At 36.3% G+C, this 26,926-nt stretch overlaps 1 protein-coding gene across 6 annotated transcripts in view; it reads right to left on the minus strand.

The window, feature by feature from the left end:
* The window catches only part of LOC118268685 (uncharacterized), a 79,716-nt gene that overhangs the window by 11,895 nt on the left and 40,895 nt on the right, over window positions 1-26,926 (minus strand). For 2 of the 6 annotated variants that reach the window (XM_035583266.2, XM_035583272.2), the window contains one exon: window positions 18,560-18,652. In XM_035583266.2, the coding sequence (XP_035439159.2) occupies window positions 18,560-18,652 (93 nt within the window). Of the gene's footprint in view, window positions 1-4,700; window positions 4,956-18,559; window positions 18,653-26,926 lie in introns of those variants that run through there. The other 4 variants (XM_035583271.2, XM_035583268.2, XM_035583269.2 and 1 more) reach the window with 4 other exon arrangements.

Here is a 26,926-nt window from a genome sequence, read left to right on the forward strand (position 1 = left end):
CAAAGCACGAGGTCTTGTGTTTAATTCATAGATCGGGTTTGTAATTACCTACTAAATGATGACTAAAAGCACGTATTCTAGATTTTTGAACTATTCCAGTTAGCTCACTCAAATTAGTTTATATTATCTTTATCCACGAAAGGGGAGAAATATGGAGAAGACAAGCATTTTCCTACCACTTCAACAAATAACTTAAAATCTATAGTATCAGAAAAGTGTCTAAACAACAGTAGTAGTACGCTCTTTCCATTCACATTCACATTTACACTACATTTACTTTTGAAATTGATTTACAAATATCAATGTTATCTAAATTTTTATGACATTTGCACACCAACGCATTAAACGTGATGTCAAGGAGCCATTACCTCAGTATTGTTACAGAGGTTGGAGTATATTCGTCAGTTCGTCATAACCGTCTTGTCAGCATCGTTGTTTCGCCACGGTTTCTCCGAATAAGGCTATTCAAGAGGCGGATCTGTTCTCTGTACAAGACACTGTTACACTGTTATTCACACTCTTACGACAGGGACCTTGTACGAATTATTTTTCTTTGAAGTAGGTACTAAGGATTTAGCATTAAATGGGTACTTAGATATTTTTATAGGATAGATAATTTGAAAACGGTTTAAACATGAACTTCTCCCATTTTTTTTATGAAAAGGGTTTCACTGTCGTCTCATATTAGGTAGTTGTGTATTTGACGGTTGTGATGACGAAAATAATGTAATGTTGTGGACGCAAAAATAGCTATTATGATAATTTAAAACACTCAACTCAGTTAATCACTCAACTCCGTTTAGTTGATAGCCCCAAATGTCAGTTACGTTAAAACTATTGTTGGATTGTGACATAATTGTGTATTGCTATCATCCATATGGTGCATGGTGTGCATACGGACTAATTCATTTGTAATTGCAGTTGCCAAGGTGTGAGGCTACAAACAATCGATTGCAACACTAAGCGGAACCTCTAATTCTGTAGAATTCAACGCTGTATCAATTACCTATTGTAATGCAAGCTAATACATTCTTCGAAATTGTTTCAAGGAGATACATCTATCATCAGACTATTAAATTATCTCGAACATATGCGCGTATCACCGCTTATTTTCGAGATAGGATTGTTAGGATTGAGTAACTCAATTACGAATTTAAATCATGCGTTCTCTTAGCATTGCGTTACTTCACTGTATTTGCAAATCAAGGACTTGTAAGAGTAAAGAGCAGTTTAATTTTGTAATAAACTTACTTGTATGAAATAAACAATTACATAAGTAGATAACAAATGTCACTGATATATGATCCGAGTCAAAGAAATGAGATCAATTCTTATCATAACGCAAGTGTGATGAACTCTAGCGTTCTATTCAATTAATCGGAGTTATCGACGCCACAATCGATTCGTTCAACTCGTAACGTCTAATTCAATTACTGTTGCAACAAACCATTGTGTGAGTGAGCTCGGCGATAAACTCCGATGTGTGATTTATCGATACACTATCGGAGTCCTTACAGCATCATGTTAGCAATTATGACTAATGAACGGGAGAAAGGGTTAAAGAAATAATTTATTTATTTATTTATTATATGCTTTATTGTACACATTTAAGTAGCTTAGGTTACATACATTTTAAGTAATATGCGTACAATGGGCGGTCTTATCACACAATGGTGATTTCTTCCAGACAACCTTTGGATGGAACAATTAAAAGAAAGTAGATAAGGGGTAGATGTGTGCACAAAAAAATAAAAAAAAAGAAGGTTATATAATACACTAGCAAAATACTAAATATATACATATATACATACATACAATATAAATATTGGGTTGTGTGTGTATGTGTGTGTGTGTGTGTGTGTGTGTGTGTGTGTGTGTGTGTGTGTGTGTGTGTGTGTGTGACAATGAAAGGAGAAACAGAGACTTACAAAGAGAGAAAGTACTCCTTTACAAGGTTTTTAAATTGGCATAAGGTTTTGGCACGCCTAACCTCAATAGGCAAGCTATTCCATAACCGAGCCGCTTGTATTGTAAAGGACTTATCGAAGAAGGAAGAGGAATGTATAGGAATGCATAGTGTAAGATTTTCCGACGACCTCAGGGACCTCGAATGTGAGTCACCGAGAAACTTAAAACGCTCTTTTAAGTAAAAAGGGGTTGAAGGGTTGAAAAGAATGTTGTACAGCAAATAAAGAATATGAGAGTTCCGGCGAAGTCGAATAGGAAGCCATTTGAGCTTGTTACGGAATTCAGTTACATGATCATATTTGCGAAGACCAAATATGAATCTGATGGAAAGATTTTGAAGTCGCTCAAGCTTATCCAGTTGTTCTTGGGACAGATCGAGATAGCTGACATCCGCATAGTCGAGAATAGGCAGAAGAAGGGATTGAGCAAGTGTAATTTTGGTAGCAGTGGGCAAGAAATTACGGAACCGTCTAAGAGAGCCAGCAGAAGCAAATAACTTGCGACTGACCATCTCCAACTGCTTAGTCCAAGAGAGAGAACTGTCCAAGAAAATCCCCAGGTTCTTGACTTCTCGAGAGAAAGGAATAGTTGTATTTAAGAAAGAAACCTGAGGAAGACTTGTCCAATCAATTTTGGAAACAGTACGCGCATTACCAATGACGGTCATTTGCGTTTTGGATGGATTGATTTGCAGTCCAAAGTTAATGCTCCAGTCGCTCAAACAAGACAAATCCCGATTTACCAAAGCAATGGCTTCCGGCAATTGTTCGAGAGTGGCCTGAGTGTAAATTTGGAGATCATCCGCATAAAGATGGTAGGAAGAAGAAAGACCTAGAGAGATAGAATTAATGAATAGCGCGAAAAGTAAAGGAGATAAAACGCCACCCTGAGGTACGCCAACAGCAGTGTGACACCATGGAGAGTAGGTGTCCTCAAAGTGCACACGCTGCCGGCGGCCAAACAGGTAACTACGAAGCCAGTCAATCGCCGATGGAGATATGTTAAGAGAGCTGAGCACGCCAAGCAGAATGTCGAAGTCAACAGTATTAAAGGCATTGCTAAAATCCAGCAGTACAAGTACCGTTAACTTCCCCATCTCCATGCCCGACCTGATGTCGTCCGTAATATTTACGAGGGCCGTGGTAGTGCTATGACCTCGCCGAAAGCCAGACTGATAGGGACTGAGGAGGTTGTGTTTAAATAGGAACATACTAAGTTGGTGGTGTACAAGTTTTAATTAAGAAATAATATGGTTATTTGCTTAGCAAAACGATCAGAACCTGTGTGGAATATATTTAAGATCATTGCAAATATGTTGCGCATTGACCACTCACTTTGACATTAATCGATTTCTCCCCATTTAAAGGTTGCCAAATTTGAAACGTTTTTGTGCTCAATGCCAATCATATTTTGTTAAGAACCACTTGATAGATGATAGACGTAGGTGAACATTTGGATGAGGACAAAAAATATATACAAGAGTATTAAGACATGCGTTATTTTTCCTCTAAAGTGTTTAGCAGAGACTGTTCGTCTGTAATAATCGTATCTATGTTAAACTACAGAGAATTAAGAAATCGAAAATGATACGTTGGAACGGAACTTGAAATTAGGATTTCATGTAGGCCGATGTTTTATGAAGAAATCAGAAAATTCTCATGGGACCAGCAAATAAAATAGCCACATCCGTAACACGAACATTTCTATGCAAATATTCATGATTTCACCTTTACGAAGTCGGACTAATTTCGCATGCATAAAGTATTAAGGATAATTTAGACTTTAGAACAAAGGCAGGCAGGATTTGTGGGAGTAACTTGTACTTTATAACAAGGACAGTGAGAACACGTATGACAGACAATGTTCTGCGCAGGCGTCTTGTTTGGCAAATTCTGTATCGCAAGGTGGAGTACGAATTTGTCGAAGTGTGGGTGAGTAATGGGCGACAAAATGTATGTATGTATGTACTCAATTGTTATAATTAGTGACGCATTATAATAGAAGTATTAAAACAACTGTTTTTGCAGTTTGTGTGACAAACCATATTGAGAAAAGGTATTTGTGTTATGTTCACAAAACTTGTTTTATAGTTGGTTGCAAAAGTTCGTTTGCAATGTGTTTGATTAAGAAAGATGTGAGGCAGTTATTTGGACTATTTCTTGTACCTATACATTCACATTTAATATTTGTTAATTTCCAAATCATCTCAATTTTTTTACGGCTCATGTATCTATCAAATTCATCCTTTATCTTTTTAGTAAACATGATGATGATTACTCAATCTTCTTTTGTATATAAAGTAGTTATTATTTAGTATAATTACATTTCTTCAATTAACTTTAAAGTGTAGGCTATAAGGTTTTTACAAGAACCAGTCTATTTTATGTAAACATTCTCAGAATCATAGACAGTTGCTGAGCTAATAGATTAGACACGAACACATACAGGAATATTACGTCTATGTTGAGTGGCGCAAGTTTTATGTTCTATGCACCGTGTGAGGCAATCCATCGAAATTTTACAAGTCTGACTGATGGATTCAATTTCTAGTTTCGATAAGCGAATAGAACGCGACCCTGAATTTCGCATAAACTTATCGCCGCACAGGGTTGTATCGTCAACATTTAAATAAATTAACACTTGTATATTTAGTTGCAGACGAAGAGCTGTCGTTTACAAGGCTAACAAGTAACCAATTCACTATAAAACCACATCCAATATAGATACAATACCGTTCACTTGATTAGGACACGATTTTATATGATAATGACCTTTAACACTAACACATTTCTCCCGAACACTGCACTTTCACTTTACTATGGTGGTGTCACTTTATGACAATTGCACACAATATATCCAGGTCTGTGGAAATACCTTTCGTCGATTATAAAGCGTTTTACTTCGATTTTAATACAAAATAAACACGCGACGTGCGCTCCGGTAGAGAGGCGTCATGTACGACTGTACGTGGAGTTACCGCGCAGTGACAGGCTGCGCAGGCGCACGCGAGCGACAAAGATAACAGATGATGAAGGCTTTGGCGCCAAGTATGTAGACGCCAGAGTGCGAGCGAGAGCCACGAGAGGCTTGCGCGGGAGTCCGGTTATGTATCTTACTTGTTGTAGCAAGGAGATTAAAAGTATGTGGAAACTACAATTTATATTGCAATTATAATTAAAATTCCGAGGTACAGTAATATGTCACATAAGTAAAGTAGTATGAAGTCATAACTAGCTGCAAGTATTTGTATGTTAAATGTAACTTTATAATACACAGTCAACTGTGTCATTGTGTACCCATATATGAAACAAATAAGAGCAACAAACTTTTCAGTATACCTACATAATTATGTAAATGGTCTTTGAAAGACCTGAAATTCATCTTTATTCGTAATCCAGTAAAACTAAAACTAATCATATAAAAATGCGCGAAAGATTCTACCGTTCAACGTATAATTGAAAGCTCAGAAATTCAGTAGATATACAGATTGTCCCTTACCACTAAATAATTAAATAGTATAAAGCGATGAAAGTTGCGCTCCAAACGAGTTCAAATATTAAGTAATTGATCTTTATTGGTTGCTAAACCGTAAACTTCGCCAGACAATCCTCGTGTTCCACTTTTGAAGCAAACTAATACAAGGAAATGTAGACCATAGAGTTAATGTGCATTATTGTCTTTACAGCATTTAAAGCATTGGCACAAAGAAATGACGTCACTCGGCGTCGCAACACCGCCGCGGTTCTCCGTAATTAAACCACAGCTCATACTGAAACACTTCTCGAGTAATCAGTAACTATTATCTTACTTAGATCTTTGACCGAATCACCCTTCACTGTTTCTAAAGAATTGGACTGTTACATTGCACTTTTGACAGTTCTAATTTGTAATCAGATTGAATTAGGTATGATTTTTGCTTGCACAGTGACCTATGACAGTATTTTTATTATAACTATCGTATTTTTTATTTATTTATAACGTCACGCCTTTAATCCCCAAAGGGGTAGACAGAGGTGCACATCATGGCACATAATGCCAATGCACACCCACATTTCACAATAATTTATGTTGTACTCTCGTATAGTCATAGTAAATTAACTAAAAATCAACACTGCTCATAATAAAGAGTCGCTCTGTGACTTGAAACTAGTAAAGCTTTTCTTCATAAGTTATATGAGTAAAGGTGATTTTTAGTTAATTTACCAATGACAGTTTATGATTTCGCGAGCTTATTATTGTGTTATATTTATACGCCATGGTTATGCAAAACAAATCTGGCGAATGCGGGGTCAAGTCGCGGTTGCTGGTACCGGTTTCAGTAACACGATACGAAGTAACGACACTCGGTGTCTAATGTCTAATGATAACAGCTATAAGACAAGCCAACGTAATCTGATGCGTGCTTATCAAGCCTCCTGATGAGACTAGGCGCAATGAACTTTGGGACACCTTTACAGTTAACATCTTATCTTACGTAATAGAGAATGAAAATTAAGTTGGTTTGCTTGTTTATTTTTAGAAATATTTATTATTTATATATGCTTTATTGTATTGTACACATTGAAGAAGCCTAAGTTACATACGTTTTAAGTAATATTCGTACAATGGGTGGTCTTATCACACAATGGTGATTTCTTCCAGACAACCTTTGGATGGAATATTTAAAAAATAAAAACAGATAAGGGTAGATATGTGCACAAAAATAAATAAAAAGAAGGAAATACCATTTTATGTATACTTGGTCAAGTGTCCGAAACTGCAGAAAGGCGATAGACGTATGTACCTACTAGTGTATGTACTGCATTGCCCAATGAAGCTTTCCCCTCCTCAATATTGACCTCCAAAATCGTTTTATTGTCAGCACATATATAAGTATGTGTATATCTATACATCTCTAGAAGTTTTTGCAACACCTAATAATTGAATTCGAATGATTTGAACATATCAATTGGTCTTCATCAAACACACAAGAGGTTCGTTATATCGATACTGTGGCGCCATTGTAAATGTCAAAAGTTTACTTGCATGCAACATTTAAGTCTATTGAATTGAAATCTCGCAACGAGTTTGCGTGACCGTGAATGTGAACGCATTCGTTAGCTCGACTGTAATTCATTAGCATAAACATTAATTTATCATACATGTTACGTGTAATAGGAAGTCTGAGAATTATTTTAACTAACTTCAAGAAAAGATGAGATATTTTATTTCTGGTAAAATAGATGATAATGAATTTAAAAGGGATAGTAATGGAAAAAACCTTAATACAAAAACTGATAACTACAATGGTTTTCTTAATATTTTCCATTTCATTTAAATACCAAAAAACTATCAGTGCAGTTACACCGTAAAACTGATGACTCATCGAATTCAGAAAACAATAAGAATGCTTCTTTAGTCACAGATCGTGACGTCTACAGTTATTGTAATAGTGAATCGCGATTGCGTCCAAACATATAGAGATAGAAGGTACAGAGAATTCACCGATTATTGGCGATACTTGAATAAAATTTAACATGGGCATTAACTACCGTACATCCAGAATCACGTCATACTCTTTGGAATTCGTAATATCCATTTTTAACACCGAGCGTGTGAATGAACAATAACAATTTTTGCCTATAAAAGTAAACTCGTTCATATAGAGTTGCTTCGAATAACAAGTTAATAACGTAGTACCAAGACTTAGAGAATGCAAACAGAGAATTCAAACTCAAACATAGTCAAAATTAGGGTTAAAATGTAATGACAAGGTAGAAAAATGATATTTCGTAACTGCACAGCATGCGTTTAAAACAAAATGGGATCGGCACCTACAGACGAATCACTACAAATCAAACTACGTGCGTACAAAATGGACGTCTGTGCTTAGCTCAGTGAGCTGAATCTTTTGTTCGTCTCAAAAGAGCATTAACCTGCACAATGGAACCACCTGCATCCGAAGAAGTTCACACGGCAATAAATATGAGGGGACACGGTGGTCAATTGTCACAGGTTCACTATACAAATGATATTTGCCGGAGACTCTATCACAACAAAAGCTTGTACAGATTGCGAAAACTGTCCCACATACGCTTTTAATTGGAATAACAGACTAATCTTTTAAAAGGTATAATTCAAACAAACTTTCTAAAAAAGGATTTTAAATCTTATGGAAAACTTAACGACTACAAATTGTATCATTTCCGAAGATTGCATCAACGATCGCTTGTTAATTGGCGGAACTTGATAAGTGAGGTTTTTGATAGGCTCACTATAATATTATGTTATTTCGTCAGAAAAGTTTTCTACGCACGAGTGATGCCCACTCTCACTGTATACTCATAATGTGTGTCAATGTCCTAGTTTGTCTGAACACTTGTTCATTTCACTTGCAACCTGTTTGACGCCCAAACATGTCCCAAGCTTCACTCCAATGGCTTAACAGTTTAATTACTTCTCTTGTCTCAAAAATCGATAAATAATTAGATCATTTCCGCAGCGATTTCTATTTGTTAATACATTACATTAAACAAACATTTGCACGCTAATTAGGGTTTTTAAATTGATATTAGCGTCCGGTTTGATGAAATATCTATTTGTCATGAGCTGTAATTTAGTGTCGGTAATAGGTGGTAAGTAATGGCAAGTCATATAGTTTGCCGCCAAGCAATTGCATGAGTTGATTGAAGTTACAGGGTGATTCAATAATGATGGACATAATCGTGCATTCACATAAAAAGGAGCCTTAAAAAGGAGTGCGGAACTCTCTTGACTTATCGCACAAATCGTTCAATACAATGAAGTACAATTACAATCAGAAGTAAGTCAGTATCTAAATTCTATATAGATTTCGCAACGATTGAGTCCATTAGTAATTACAGTAGATAACACCTAGCTATGATAATAGACAGCGATTTCGCATTCCTCAGCTAGTTGTGCCTAGCCTCTCGAAGCCAGGTGAAGGTTGAAGGTAAAGCCTGCGGCAGTAAATTGTATGTATTTTTGTATAGCATTGAGAAGTATAAGATTACTTTACCATCTATTGGATTATAGAGTTAACACCAAATTCAAGTAAGTTTAGAAACATCACCGATAAATATCGATAACGCAAACCTTGGCCGTTTGTGATGATCTTAGGAATCAGAGAAGACAATTAATATGAAAAGCGTATTAGAGAAGATTTTTCTTTACTTTATGACAGACATTTTATTAAAAACACAAGTCCATAATTACGCTACAAACAATATTGACAACGGTCGGTTATCGCAACCACACACGCATGACAGTTGGCTATGGACATGTGCGTACGATGATTGACATGCGCTTGGGCATCGCGTTTACATCCCTACATGTACAGCACAAACTCCACAATGTAGTTATGGCTTTTAGTTAAAAAGGAATAGGGTACATTATTGAATGCCAATGAGGGTAGACAATAGATGCTATTGGCAATTTGCGGTTTATGAATTCTTTTGACAGTACTCACAGTACCTTGAGCTTTTTTTTTAAAGGAATATTCTGTTTTATAACTGAGCGTCTTTTAGTTAACGATGTAATTAGAATGTTATTCTATTATGGTCATCTTAACTGTATTAGACAAATACAATTAAAAACTTTTCCTACAGGTACATTAAAATGATAAATTATCTCCCACGAAAATCCGGCGACCGTGGCCTCTGACAGAACATACATACAAACTTAATTATCACCATACATATGAATCTGACAGAATAAATTTTACGACGTAATCCGAAGTGATTTGTAGAGCGAAGTGATTAGGGAGAAGGGCGCGAATGCGCGGGCGCCGGCAAGTCGAGTATCTCTTTCGTTTGTTGGTCGTTGGTGCACGTGGAGATTGGACCAAGCCCTTAAAGGCCTGTTTTCACCTCTCACCAGTTATTCATAGACAGTAGAAGGGAAATTTCTCCTACATTTTTACTGATGATGATATGTTTTTATCTATGTGTCACCATTATCAAGGCTTTTTACATACCCTTATAGGTGCAAATAGCTATTACCAAACAGTTATTAGGAGCGAACCTACGCGACGACGGCCAGACAACTTTATTTTTTGGCGGGGTAAAATCATCCAACTTCTCCCGCCTTGGGCGAAGCGGGAGGGAGTGTCCAGACTCTTACTGACAAAAAACCACCCCGTTCCTTCTCTTGCTTTGAGCCGGAGCCCCGGTAACCACTTTGCTTAGCAATCACACTTGCGAACACTCGTCAATAACAAGATAATAATAATAATAATAAGTCCGCAAGGCAGCTTGTGGCGAGCTGTTGGGCAGTGGCGACCCCACGGACCTGACTCCCGGGAGAGGCCCTACTTTTTAACTCCGGTTAGTACTCGTGACTATCCGGAGTGGCCTCTCCTACCTCACTCTTGCCTTAATCGGCTGGTTTGAGTGGAGATTCGCAAGAGTGGAGTTGCCTTCAGCTCCACTTGGGGGAAGGACGTATCCCAGTAAGATGCTGGTAGGGGTCTTGACCGTACTTCCGGGATTGCTCTGATAGCCGTGGGATGCCCTCCCTTCCTCAAGCAGCTCAACGGATGTTGCTTCCCTTGTCGCTACATGCTAGCGGCCGTTTCCGGGGGCCCACTATTGAGTTTGCGAGTCACCCCCTGCCTGTTTATCCGTATTTTTCAATATTGGTCAGGGGCAGGGGCCATAGTCCCCATAGTTAACCGGTTAACTATTCCACAGCCACCCACACCCATATCCCTATCATTTCCTTTTACCATATCTCACAATAGTCCTGCATCAACCGGGGATTGTCCTTTGGTGTACTTCCATAGTGCATACAGGGATAATCGCCGGCTGATGTCCCATTACATTTAGATTAAAATTGTTCAACGGGCCTCTGCGAGTTGGCTTCGGCCCCTCGTACGCCTTCCAAAGGTCCGGGACCCTGTGGTCCCGTGATTATGTAAAGAACAAACATAATAATAATAATAATAACCTTTATTGTACACCTTTAGATAAATTCAGCATAAAATAACAACGTATAGGATTAAAGTGCACAAAGGCGGCCTTATCGCTTATAGCGATCTCTTCCAGGCAACCTTTGGGTGGAAGGAGATAAAAGATAAACTTTACTTATGTCTAAAGTTAAAACAGCTAATTAATGCAAGTAACAACTTGGTTAGAGAAAAAAACGTACGCTCTGAAAATGGTTGAACCCATACAAGGGTGCTTAGTCAGTTAGCTCTTTCAGATAAGATAGCGATCGAGTTGTCATCGACTTGTGGGCGAAAACCTTGCTCGCTGACTTCTACGTAGGAGTGACGGTGAAGCGATTGTCGCTTAACTTCATATCATTTTACTTTACTTATAATCCTGACTTGTCAAGGCTGCATATACGACTCTACACTAAGTTTAACTTCCAAGAACTACACTTCTAGCTAAATGTAAGTTATTATGATTGCTTTGTACATGTGTATTTACCAGTTAATTGGGCACAATGACAATTTCTCAGTAATAGCACGGAGTCTGGAATTATGCCCAGTATATGGCAATAGGCTCACCCCCTATTACATGGGACTTATAACACAAATGGTGAAATGTAGGTGTACATTGTACAGCGGCATTACGTGCCGTAATGTGCACCTCTGCCTACCTCTTCCGGGATAAATGGCGTGACATTGCATTCGGGTACAATATTAGGTACTAAAATTTTTGGTTATCAAGAATTTGCAGACAGAACAGATAAACAGAAGAATTTACAGGTTATTAGTAATAGCACGGTACCTGCAATAAAGTTCATTGTGCAACAATAAGTTAAACTAGACTGTTACAAAGTGAGTGTAACAATAACATATAGAAAAAAAAACGTTTCTACTCAAAATACGGTAAGGTGAAGAGGTTATACTATTTCATTTCGTGGAAGCTAACGACTGGTGTAGTGCGAGCGGGCGAGTCCATTGTTGTAACTGATACGGTGTACAATACACAGGATGCTGACTTCGCGGAGCAGGTAAACGTAGTTTTTTCGCAATATTACACAATAGAACTTTTTATTTGAAAATTACGTTATTATATACCTTACTTTACGGGACATTTTACGCATGTAGTGAGTATGGGGATGTAATTACAAAAGAAGTTTAAAGCTCCTTTTATTATTATTATATTATGGGATATCAAAAGCCTTCCCTTATATAAAAAGTCTGGTGGTTCCCTAATTCAGTATAGCTCAATTTTCAATGTCAAATGAATCTGATTACTAAGTCTATTCATTAAAGATGCAATTTGGCACACTTCTTGGTCAAATAATGAAATCATAGCCAAATTAGAAAATCTAATACGTTAACAAGGACGAAATTGTGAAATTAATAAAGATTTAGAACGATTGGGGTTAGGTATTACAAGATTTTGCAAAGTGCTTGGCTTTTTGCACGACATTCTAGTAAAAACAACGTCGTTAAGAATTATTATTGTCTTTAACTTTTTGTTGTTCAACACATAAGTAAGTAGGTAGTAGGTGTCTACTTAATTCGTCACGACATCGTTAAGTATGTAAGAATTGTTGTAAAAAGTCCGCCTAAGTAACTTTAACCGTGTGTAATGAAATGACTCAAATGACACGCCGGATTACTTCAATTAGGTAGTTGGTATAATAATATTTTTAACAACGATCATATTGTAATAATATAAACTACGCATCCTTCAATCAAATCAATCCAACGAGATAACCGCAGCATCCGGATCTGCTAGTAAGCTCGTCTTTACGTTCATCCAACACTTAACTGTATAACTATAAAGTTTATAGTAAAGTATGACATGGCAGAACTTTGTGTAAACGAGAAGCCAAAACCGGTCCTGCAGCTGCGCGCGCGCCACGTCGCTCCTATAGATACATGGTGTAATGTAGATCCATTATATCACGCGTACTATGGACCATGGAGTCAGCACTGGTCGTGCCACGCTCGCGTGATCTACCCCCATGAAACACATTATCAATCTTATAGTTTTCACGACCTTTTATTCAAGGAACGAATTTAAATGCACGATTTTGACACGTGGTCCGCAGGATATTAATTTTAATGGTGTTGCCTTGTTGTTTCTGGCAAATACCTACAATATAGTTTAAATAGTTTCTAGGAGTATTGTTATGACTGAATTTATAACAGTGTCGAATTTTTAGATGTGGTTTGTGCAAAATATAGATTAAATAAAAAAAAATTATGCCTATACATATGTATATTTCCGCCAGAAATAAAAACGTAAATTTACATTTAGGTATTTCGTGTCGTAGATTTTTTATCAAAAACAAATATTTAAAACATTTTTCATAAAGTAAGAAAACAAGGAACAAGAAATGAACTCCACAAACGCTACAGTGCCACATAACACTTATAAATACGAATCTTAAAAAAATAGCCACATTGAATCATACAGATCTGTTGACAGACGAAATGATGTTCTTGTTATTTTCTCAATACAAGTAACATATTAACCGTATTGTTCAAAGATCGAGTGGGAAGAATATCATATCATACCCTAAGAAAAATAAATCGTGAAGATTTTCTATTTCTAACAAGATGTGGGCGAAAAACATCGGCGATGATAATGCTTACTTGTGCAACGGACTTATTAAATCCCACTAATGTTGACATATTGACCCGCCTACAGTAACTTTATCTTATACGATATTTTATTGGCCGAGAGATCAATGGATATCTGTCGCCGGTTTTACGCAAGCTACGAATTATCATATAAGGCTTTTTAATTTCAATATTATATGTATGTTAAGGGTCATGCTCTTTGCACCGTCTTAACGAGACACTAACTATCTTCAAATATTAACAGACTAACTTGAGTTTCCCGTCTTAAGTTCAATAATAGTGTTAGTGACCATGTCAGTTTAAAAACTTATATTAAAGACTTTTTTATGTCTGCTCTCTGCAATAGTTAGCACATTAAACGCCACGGGGGTCATCGGTGACCGACGCGACGGTACACGATTCAACAGTTTTCTATTGCCAGTCAAAGACATTAAGTTTATTTTTGAATAACTAGGTAGATATTTTAACAAAGCGGTGTAATATTATCTGAGTAATTGGCTGGCCCAGTTTGTGTCCAGCCGGGGACACGTACTGTCGCGGCACAGTTGTATAGAACGTGCCTAGATCTAGTCTACAGTGACTACAGTCTAAAGTGGTTGCTACATACCACAGTAATATTTCGCCTAATATTTCACTCATTACCATGTTGTATCAGGTGAAATTGATACTGTACTTACTTTGTCAGTTTTAAAACAAAACTCTTTTGGTTTTGTTAACGAGATCTTTCTATAAGGTTTGCGCTCTGTTTGGTAGTCTGCTATGAATACGTCTATTAGATGACCAAAATAATGAAGTACTCATAGTTATCTGAATAAAGGTTTTCGGAAGGTTTATTCGTTCTCTTTTTTTTAAGGGTGAAAATCATCCAATTACTTCTCTCGCCTGGGCCGAGGCGAGAGGAAGTGTCAGACTCTTACTGACTAAAAACTACCCCGTCCCTACTCCTGCTTTTCGAGCCGGAGTCCCAGTACCCCATTAGGCAGTCCGCAGATAACAAGGGTTTTCCTTAAAAACTTCACGAAAAATTACTTCATTATAATTGTGCAACCATAAATAGCAAATAAAATTGCCATAATAGGCACATACAAGCATCTATTAAGTTTCAAGAGAAACCATCACTAATTGTGTAATTGCTACTGATTAGACACACTAATATTTGAGACCGCTATTAAAGTTTTTGCCTTACTTTTGTATTCTGTATCAGTGTAACTAATCTGACTTCCGAAAATGGCTTCTCGTAATATATATGCGCAGATCATGCTCAGTACCCTTAGTATAAGTTTGCTTTACGTACTTTAAAGTAATCAAAACGAGAGTGTGTCCAGCGCTCTGATTGGCCGGCTCGTATAAACCAACTAATCAGAGCGCTCTCGTTTCGAATACTTTACACGTAAAGCAAGCTCGTACTAAGGGTACCCAGAATAAGTTACATTGTAAAGAAACAAATTGCATGATTACATTGACCCTCATTTTTCAGAAGCAGATATAATGGAGATTTATTTATTATCATGTATATATTTATATTGCCGTGTACTCAGAGACATTGAATGATTACTTAAACTATTCCTTAGCAACAAAGATTTAGTTTCAAAAACAATTGCTAAAGACTGGGTAAGTAATCATTTAATAGCTCTGAGTACGGCAGGATATAGCATAGGAAGCTAAGTGATCTCGTATAGGCATTTATTTAATAAGTATCTACTAATAAATGTTACTATACGGCTGTATGACACTCTCTAACGGTTAATTAAAGATGCTCAAGGAAGCTAAAACGGACTTCTTAATGCCATAAACATACGATTAGTGGATGATGAATACATTTTTGTCTTATTTGCGTAAATAAGTCTATCGTGAGGTAGTCTGCAAACACGAGAACTTATTTTATGAGATAGGGCAGCACACAAGCAGGCGGATGGCCAGTAAGCAATTAACATCTGAGGAGGTACAATTTATATGATACTATGGCTTTTTGGGGGTTAGGCGTATCATCCAGATTAATCCAGAAGGCTAGGCATAGCATAGAAGTCATAGGATGATTTTACCCACTCAAAAATTTAAATATGTGAATATGTATCTAGTATTCGACGCTATGTAGAATTGTTTGCATTCGCCATCTTAAAACCAGATTATGCTTTTTTTTTGAGGAGTAAAATCATCCAATAACTTCTCCCCGCCTTGAGCGAGACGGGAGGGAATGTCAGACTCTTACTGACTAAAAACCACCCCGTTCATACTTCTGCCTTTTGAGTCGAATCCCCGGTAAACCAGCTAGGTAGTCCGCAGCACCGGAAAACTAGATTAGACTAGTTCTACAAATAACAATCAAAATCAATAAACAGTTCAGCAACAAATTGATTTTCTTGGCTAGGTAAGTATTTACAATCTGCTAGTCAATTTGTCTTCCAATCTTCCGGAACTATGACCGAACTTTCACGCCACCTACCGCTATAATATTTTCTAGGAACTGCCTTTATAATTGAAGGGTCTATGTACACTGGTTGTCGATGTTAAGGTTCGATTCGCGTTCGTGGCTTCGTAAAACAAATTCAATTATAAACGGGTGAGGCACCCGATGGATACTGTTAGTTTACTAATAAAGATGGCTAGAGGCTAATTGTTTAATGTAACAGTCTGACCTGATCAGAGCTATTGTCTCTACTGGAGCTGCGGCAACCTAACGGGTTACCGGGGCTCCGGCTTAAAGCAGGAGTAGGAATGGGATGGTTTTAAGTTAGTTAGAGTCTGGCGGACGTCTTGTGGCCGATATGATGATGATGATGATGAAGAGTCTGACACTTTCTCTAGCCTCACCCAAGGTGGAGTGACTATTTCATTAAATGATCGCCCCCGCTCCCCCAAAGAAAAAAATAGGACCTGGTAGTCGCACTTGCGACCACTCGACCAACGAGGCAGTCAATTTAAGACAACTTTGAACATAAATAATTCTTTAAATTACAAACTAGAAATAAAGCAGAATACAAATACTCCTTTAATTCTTACAAGCCTGATAACAAACCTCATTGAGCAGGTTTTTAATTAATTGGTCGAAAATATCAATTTTCACCCACAACACCCGTTTAGAACCGCCGTGGGCAGCAAAGGTAGCTCGCACAAATCATAGCTTAATTACCAGAATATTGAAACATAAAAATATATAGCTGTTAGTTCTTGATTAAATAATTGTACGTACTTTGATGGTCTGTCCATAAACATTATTCAATTAATAGTTTATGAAGAAAGTTGGATTTTATTGTGTTTTGCGTAACGTTTCTTTTAGAATTGAGATAAATTGATTTTCATTTACTACTACTGGTAATAAGTTATAAGCTATAATTATGTTTTAACAGTAAAGAGATTAAAACAACTTGTAACACTATTTTCCTGTTAACAAAAAGAACAAAAATAGAAATTTATTTTTTTCGATTCTAGGAAAGGACGATGATCGCATCATAGAGATTGAATTCTCATTAGCATTTGTCGTATTGATAAAAAGAAAGGAGTAAATGTACTTGGCGCCACAACACTGGCGGACCAATCACTGCAGAGGCTAAGAGTTCTACGAACTTACGCGCGCCGCTCATTGGTCGAAAAGGGCGCCAACTTCAAACGGGTTTGAAAATGGAAAAGTAACGGCGCGTGCTCACGCGTCGCCTTTGCCGGTACCAAATACATACGTACTTATACGAAATAGAAAGTTTTATTATGACTACAAACATTTTGTTTTACTCAACTCTACACGATGGGACTCTTATAGGGGTTTTCTTATGCAGTTAGTTATATACGAACAAGATAAAACAAAATGGTCTTGTAGCTGAATTTCATAGTAATCAACTGTGTGTAATGTGATCTAGCACTTTATTAATTGATGAATTATTAAATATCTTCGTAATATAACAACCGCCAACGATACGATGCGATCATCGTCCTTTCTTAGAACCGAAAAAATAAAAATAATACTTTATACTTTTTGTTAACAGGAAAAAATTTTACAAGTGGTTTTTAATCTCTTTACTGTAAAACATATAGCTTATATAGGTACTGATAAATGAAAATCAATTTCTCTCAATTATAAAAACGTAAAAAATTTAAAGAGAAATAGGGCATAATTAATCTGAACGCACACAATTCTCATAATCACATTATGTGTTCGACATAATTTGACACTAACTGATAAATAGGTATCCTGATGAGCAAACACAAGACTATTAAACTAGAAGGCTCTGATGCTGTAAACAAATATAGAGCGGGAAGCTAAATCACAGCGCGCTACAGGCTACCCGGCGCCCGGCCTATTCAGCAAAACCAGTCAGGCTAGTCTGCCTCTAGTAGATTAACCCTCAGTGCCCTTGAATCTCGTCTCACCTCGTGTTTCCAACCATAACATCTATTTTAGGACTAGACCGCACAAAGTAATTACACGTTACATACAAAATTGTGTTCAAACAAGTAATTTGTACCATACAATAGCAAGCAAGTAAGTAAAAGTAACTTAGAAAGGCAGCTCGGAAGTATTAAAATTTTTATATTTCGGTTTTAATAATATGGACGCATTGAAAGCTCGGAGATTCCGTTTTGAATAAGGCTATGAACAGAATCTATTGTTCACAAAAGGTCACGTTTGTCTGCCGGGCCACAGCCGAGGTCACACTGTTCTTTCGCTTTGTTGAGAGTACTTTGTGTCGCTTCGAGTGGTCAAAGTATTATGTTGCTAGTTGTTTTAGTTGGTCCAGCAACAGTTGTGCAACTAAAACAAGTCTAAATACGAGAAAGGCTTTTGCACTTTCAGCTACGCGCTTACATTGCGTGTGGAACAAATTGCACAACATACTTATGTACAGAGAATTTTTGAGTACATAGTAGTAGCCGAACTAAAACTAAAGGTCGAGTACGCAATAAAATGCGTTTTCCTTAACTGCTGACTATAACACTAACTCATAACAATTAGTACAACATTCGACTATTATCTTAATTGTATGAAATAATCTTAATTCCTGTAGTACTTGGCAGATGTGTACGTTTAAATAGAGGAACAAATTGTCTTACCTTTAGGGCGCAAAAAATGCAGGACGGGCCGAGGCAAGCGTGGCCGGTGAGCTCGCGGAAGCTGCGCCTGAATATATCCAGATGCCACAGCACCTGTGAGAGAAAACAAAGACTAACATTAATACATAATATTACTATACTAGCGCCCCAGCTTCGCATGGGTACAATAGTGATATTTTAGTCATGTATTATACATATAAACCTTGCTCTTGAATCACTCTACCTATCACAAAAAACTGCATCAAAATCTGTTGCGCAATTTTAAAGATTTAAGCATACAGACAAACAGACAAAAATAGCGACTTTGTTTTATACTATGTAGTGAAGTACACCATATACTTGAGAATTAGAGAATAACTCAATAAACGTCCGCAGAAATAAACATTTATTGTTATTGATCTAGTTTATATAGATCTAATTCATTTATTCCATTATTGTCCATAATTACAAGCTAAAGAATTAATTTATCAATTGCTTTATCCTGCTATATTACATGCATTAAAATTCCTAACATTAATTCCTAGTCGATACATGTGCTAAGGTGTGGTGAGTGCAGGTGCTCTAAATAACCTTAACTGAAGTCTAATTATCTTCTTTTAATTAGAGAGAGACGTATCTTTGAATTAGATCAAAGGCGATACAGAGGTAACTAGCAAAAATATTTCCTAAAATGTCCTATAGTGATCCAGACATTACATTAGTAAAACTAATAAATAACGGCTGTATACACAATTAATATGTCATTCTCATCTATATTCCAATTGAATACGATTCAAAATTATATGCAGGAACATAGTCAAAAAAGAAATAATTAAAAGTTCGATGTTTATCAGAGGGTAGAAGGAAGCACATGTTAATAAAGGAACGTTTTACGTTAGGTGCACGTGGCTACGTCAGGTGTTACCGACATGTGTCGCGAAACGGTGGGATTACAGCCTTTGGATAGCCAACAGCTTATACAATACTCACTATAATCCAGCCATAAAATGTACTAAAGTGTGAAGAAAAATAAATAGGAGTTATTTAATTTTATACACCTGGTATTTAATTATTTATAGCTTAATATGCTTCCATTTGTTATTATGGAAAGCTACATGCATGTTATTTTTATTTATGTACGATAAATTACTAGTGAAACCGTAATTTTTAGGAAGTAGTTATATAAAAAAAACAATTGTTTATCTAGTACAAATATTTTTGAAACGAGTCTATTAAACCGTAGTATGCCGGGAATGCAGATCTACGTGAGACACAATGTGCTTACTATTGTGTCTTATATACTGGCATACAAGAGGTTAGTAGAGCAGTCTATGAAGGGATTTCGATGGTTACTAAAAAGTCTTCAAGACTGACCCTCGAATATTCCAAATTTAGCACCGTGTGCTCCCCAACCATATCATATAATTAACTATCAAATATAGCATCGATCTTTAAGATAAAACTCGTGCACGTCTCAATTTCATAATGGTAGCAACGCCAACACACTTCCTGCGCCGCCCACGCCATACTTATAAAATGAATACACAAGAACATTATGTCAACGATACATGACTACTGATTTTTTATTAAGATTCCAAATATCAAGTTGAACAGGAACATATTAGCATTCTACTCCAATTTCAAATGACGTATAAATGTCAGAAATAAACTAAAAATAAAGATGGCCAACTTATGTTAATGGAATTCACAAATATACAAGAAAATAATTAGCATTTTGCACTGAACATCTTCCGCCCACCGATATTGCATCAAAATGTGACGACATCTTGCAACCTTACTACGAGTCTACGAGTGTCTACGACCACCTTGCGTACAAAATATTCAACAGCACAAAAAGTGTCATTATTCCAATTACATGCACGTCGATAAGAAAATTGTTTACTACAAAATTTATAGTAATACGGTGTATATCAGCAATTATCGTGTTTGTGCAGTTTGCAGACTCCTAGGCTCGGCATAACACCCTCTCTCACCTGTTATTGTAATGAGAGCGATACCTCCAGCAGGCTGGCAGTTTTTCGCGATTGTTTTCGGGCCGAGGCAGGTGCACACTAACTCGTCCTGAGCAGATGTCGAATGCTCTCAGTATAATAAACTCTTTTATTATTTTGTATCTTAACATCGTCTCAGTCTGTGTTCCGATTTCATTCTTTAGATATTTATATTCATGTCGATGCACTTAGCTCGTAAAAAGTATGCTTTGTAACAATAATAAAAATCTTATCTCTCTCTTATCAAGCACGCGTGCTTTGATTTCACAACTTCTTACTTTCATTTTAAGGTTTTAATTCCAGGCTTAGCACCTGAGGTGTTATTGTGCGTCAATCTACAGGAAGATAAAAAAATATGGAGGAAGGATGACAGATGTGGTGTGGACAAGTGGCGCATGCGCTTCTGTTAGCGAAGTTCCGCGAAATAAAGTCAGTGCGTGAGCGCAAGTACAGGTAGCGGCGGATTAATGCTGATTTTTCTCAGTCACGTAACTAATGTACTGTTACGGCGACATATTCCGCGTTTATACCCCACATAAGTAGATCTGATACATTAGAACTAGTTTCTAGACGTAGCCAGTGGCAGAATATATGAATGTGATAAACATTTCCACACCTTGTATACAAATGAGCTAAGATATTTGCTACGAATACATAAAATGTGCTCTGGTTTTTATGGATCTTTAACTTGGGCAAGTTATGTCGAGTGTCACTATATTTATGTCACGAATGTGCCTGTTTATTCTACATATTATGAAGACGGTGGATATTCCGTTGTATTTCTAGGTATAAAAGCATCTCAAACAGACAATAAAGGCTCTGTCCTCGAACAAATAAGGCGCTAAGGTCGTTTTCACACTGGTGTACAATAACGATAGATTCTGGGGTGCATGTTAAGTGATCGACAGAGGGCCGTGCCCGCCGGTATGTATACACCCTGCATTTAGTAGAGAGCTCGTGACAAACAGATAAAATGTCTTGGTAATGGAAGTGAGGACGTATTGTCGTCAGATAACGATTTCGAAACAAGAACGTTTCGGGAACAACGGGTCTTGTCAATGTTTACTATGATAAGACTTGGGTTAGTTTTGATAAAAAAAAAGTTAGATAAATATACATTATGTTCTTTGCAATGTGGGCCAGGAGACTGAACTTTTTTCTGTGTTAATGGAATTCACTGAACGTGTTTACTACACATAAGTTCACTTCTATGTTTTTGTACCTTTTTTGCTACAATTTATTCCGATTGAACTGTATTGTATACCATCATCTAAAGCTTACATAGGCTACCAACTTTGAACTCTACTCCATCGTAATAAAGTCTCGTATATTCGGATTTTACTACCAGTTAAAGACAGAGTATCGTATTATTTACTGTAAGAGGCCTTAACGAGTTACATACGATGGAAGAAATAACGGGACACGACGACGCGTGTACTTACATTGCGCATTGCGGGTTCAAAGGACTAACATACAGACGAATAATTTTAGACACAGTACTATTACTGATAATGATAAACAATAAGTTTCGAAAAAAATGTCAAAATCTCAATGTAATTCTTTGCCTGAACCGAAAATTGAACCTCAGACTCTTGTTCGGCAAACGGTCTTGAGATTACTCTCCAATGACTTCTCCCGCCTAGAGCGAAGCTAGAGGGAATGTCAGACTCTTACTGACTAAAAACCACCCCGTTGCTACTCCTGTTTTTCGAGCCTGAACCCCGGTAACCCGCTAGGCAGTCCGCAGCTCCGATTGAGAATACTCTAGCATTACTGTTTTTAAACATTTAGTTTTTGTACTATTTAGTTCAATTCAATCAATGCCCATTCATGTGTATTATCAAAGTACAATGAACCTTAAAATAGCATTTAATACAATCTCCCAGTTTAACTAACAATACACTCTATTATTACATAACGAGATACCATTTTTGTTTGTTTCTAAAAACGAATGTTTGTAAACATATTCCGCTGAACAGACAAATCATGAAACTGTGGCGATGACCTGATGATGTTACGATCACAATAAAATCTGTTTATGTACACATATTTTATGTATCGCATGTTATTCGTGTTTGTTTACAATACAACACGTGTTTATTGCGACTGTGAATTGACCTGAATATGTTTAATATCACACTGTATAATATGTATTATACTATGTATACATAGTTGGTCATTACTCTTTTTTTATTAGGCTTAGCAACAATTGTTATTTGAAAGAAATATTAAATACATTCATCATAAAACAATACTTGTGTAATGTGTAACAATCTCTTAAAGGTAAGCAATTAAATCGGATACGCAATGCTGCTCATGATTATGAGTCCCAAACGTAGCTTGAAACCAATCGAAATAACACGCCAGACAAGTGAGTAAGACATAAAACCGCATTGATTTAGAAAAAAACTTAGTTTCACAATAAAAATCAAAAGCTAGTTATAAATAACTACATATAATTAATGTGTTCCTTAATTGATACATCCAATTATAACTACAACTATTCTAGTTTTTCTTCAGATTACAGAGTGTTAATAGTAGTTTAAGAATTGTGAAAGGGAGAGGGTCAATTTGTACACGTTTTTACATCGAGTCCATACGAGGGGGCGCAGTGATGCGTTGGACATGGTATTGAATAATATACGAGTAAAAACTACGATTTGACGCTTCGTGCGCATCGTGGGAAGCCGACAGCTCGCACTAATGTATCGTTTATACTCTTAATCGGTATATAATTTGTTATATAACTGTATGTATTGACTAGATTTATTTCTTACTAACAGGACTAACTGTCGTACTCAGAGATATTTAATGATTACTTAAACTATTCCTTAGTAACGATTTTGTTCTAAAAACAATGACTAAGGACTGGTTTAAGTAATCATTAACCCGTGGTGGGAATACAGATCTACGCGAGACGCAATGTTTGTTTTATTATGTTTCATATACTGGCAGACAAGAGGTTAAGTGACTCTGAATACGGCAGTATGTATTTTCAAATTAAACTAATTAATAATAAGCATTTTAAATACTGATTGTAATGAGTAAATCATTCGAATCACCGCTCTATACTATAATACACTCAACTCAAAAATTACGTAATTAAAAGCACAATTATATTTTTATCTTCAACATGCACATTTCACATCAAGTGGAGCGTTATCAGCGAATCGGTGAACGGAAGTAATATTTGAATCAAAATATAGCCGGTGCACTTCCCCTACGGAAGCGCTTGCGCCTCACCTACACTACACTTGAATGTATTAATACATACTATCACAAAATGTCGATGGCTCATTTTATTGCACTATAAAGAACATCTGTCGGCAAAATCAATATGTTATTGTTCATAACAGAAACTACAATAACTTTGTTATAAACACGTGTGTGCAATGTTACTATGTGTTATCCTACTAATATTAATAAATTAAATGCGAAAATTTCATGAATGTGCGTGTATTAGGTACCTACTCTTTCATGCAAAATCTACTTGACGTATTTGGATGAAATTTGGTACAGACATAGATTACAGACTGAATTATTACATGTAGTAGTTTTTATCCACGGTACAGGGTTTTACCCAAACCGCGAACAGAAGTTAGAACATCAAAATTAACACTAGACTAGGCTGACAATATTTCTTGCTACATTTCACTGAACACAATAAATACGATTCAAAGTTTATTCAGTTTAAAAGGTTGCTTGAATCCGAAAAACATCCAGATCAATCAAATTACACAAAGTTTAGCATTATAACCGCTATTAGTGTGTTTAGAAGAGTATTTAATATCTTAAAATTTTTGTACGTCACGTTCTTAACTTCCCTCAGGGAATATCGTGATCAATACATTAGTTAAGTACCTATTAGATATAGAAAAATAATAAACAATTACGTCATACGACGCTTGATTGTTAGGTTTATTATATTTCTATTATACCAAAGTATTTTAAATACTAAGTACCTATCAAGGCCTAGAATCTGAATTGGTGTTATTAGGCGCTAGATTATGCATTCTCAATAGCTGTGGGCAGGTAATTAGGTTCCTAAGGCTTTGGTACTAAGCTTTAAGCTATTTTGTGAAGGCTAAAAGTACTAAAAATGTTTTCAAACTAGTTTGTTACTTCGATAGTAACTTATAAAACCTGCAAAACGAGATATGATTAATGTAGTCGTAATTAATGGTAGTAGACTTGATTAATGAATGAATTTATTAAAAATGGAATGTCCTATGTGTTCTGTAACTAGGCTAGACACATAGTCATAAGCATTTAAATAGTACTGTAGTTGATTATAATGTACATAGTACCTACATCCTACTAATATTATAAATGCGAAAGTGTGTATGTTTGTCTGTTACGGTGGAATAACATCTAAATTACTTTTAATTGCACGGGATTGCGGGCGAAGCCCCTGGCAGAAGCTATAGTATATTATAAACTACACATAGAGATATACAAATCCAGTTTATCATGATCTGACTTTGTATGATCTTTCCACACATCCGATGGTCAGTTAACACTGGTTTGTATATCTTGATACATGCCCGTATGTACTGAAGTAAGTGACCACCAAATTACTATGTTACGGTCTAATTAGAAGTCAATTAGGTGAGGGAACTGTGAACGGTATTTGACACGTCTGGGCAATGTTCTGACGCTGACTGACTATCGTAGCGTGACATTGAGTCACGGATTGTCACTGTGTAACGTGATTTTGTGATAACGCACTACAATACTACCGTACATATTCCTAGTGTAAACATCTCTTGAAGAAATGCATTTTATTCTTTGATTGATAATTATGATAATTGTAGATGCGAAGAGTATGTTTATTTGGACGCTTATCTCCGAAACTGCTGGTTCAAATTGAATAGTCATTTTTGTGTTGTAAAGTTAACTAAAAATCACGGTTGACTTACGTACATTAATGGAGTGAAGCTCTTCTAGTTTCGAGTCCCAGAGAGATTCTTTATCATAAGCAGCGTGTTTTTCAGTATTTTATTTTATATAAACATATGTGTTGTCCTTTTATTGAGAAAGGTAACTTAAAACACTAATAGAGGTAGCGGCGAGAGTAGCTGGTGAATCATAAACATTATGTTTCCGACTAGCTTGTTTCACATAAATGTTGTAACTATCTCCGCAAAATACTGAAAATGTATATAAAACATAGACTATATAAACTATTACAGGTGACAAGTGAGTCACAGATTCCCTACAACAGGTATTATGACTACATATCATAACACTATTCATCCGGCATGTTGTAACATAACAATTAACACAAGAACGTGATCTTAAAGGAATTGCTGAACGAGACTTCTAGTACAAGCGTCACATAATCGGTATGAATCGGTATAAATCGATACTCGTTACGATTGTTATGATTTCGTAATCGATGTTTTATTTAATATAGAGTTATGTGTGAGTCACTCTTCTTATGCTTTGTCAGGTGTTAAGTTCTTCATACATTTATGTCTTTTGAAATATGTTAGGAATTATTTTCGTCAATGTGTTCTTAATTATGTTTTTGTTGAATTGTACTTTAAGAATGTTTCGTATAATATTTGAACTAGTTTTAAATGTAATTGCAAGCATCTTGCAATACCTTGTTTTAAAGGCATTACTCCAGATTATTCTCGTTCCCTTATTTGGGCGAGAGTATTCTCACAACCGATGTCGGACCGCGATCGAGTTTACTTCGAATGATTCGAATTGACATAAACAGAATAGACTAGCTGTTCATTCAATATTATAGAGTCTACACTTGGTATCCTAGATTTAAATCCAGTTTCATTAAAAACTTGATTTACACGCCTATTATAAGTTAACTAATAAAGCAAGCATGTATTTAACTTAAGACATCCATCTTGTTATTACCTGAGCTTAGATTTGCGGTACTTTTATAATTTACAGCCGATGATTATTGTGGTACAAGTACAGCTATTAATGTACAGTCGCCAGCAGAATAACCTACTCCTATCTGTAAATTTTATTCATTGGATTTTGCACTTTATATTAAATAAAGTTGAAAAGAAATCTGATAGGAAAGGATAGGTTGACCTGCTGCAGCCTGCATAGTTATTTGGTATGCACGTACAACAATTAAGATTGATTCAACACAGAGACAGTAGTCATAATTAAATTATAATGGTTTTGAATTAAACCAGATTTTTGTAACCTTTGCCTTGGTCAGAGAGGAGTGGAAGGAGGGTAGGGAAACCTGCAGTGGGACGATCATGGCTGAAATCGAAATCTAAATCTGATTGTATTGATTTGTTCGGCTCGTCGGCTTAGTAGCCAAACAATGAATACTGATAATGAAATACAACTCGGGTTATTTCAGCGTCAGTGTGAATAGGCACACAGACTTTCT

Source organism: Spodoptera frugiperda, chromosome 29, assembly GCF_023101765.2.
Source record: "Spodoptera frugiperda isolate SF20-4 chromosome 29, AGI-APGP_CSIRO_Sfru_2.0, whole genome shotgun sequence".
Classification (NCBI taxonomy): domain Eukaryota; kingdom Metazoa; phylum Arthropoda; class Insecta; order Lepidoptera; family Noctuidae; genus Spodoptera; species Spodoptera frugiperda.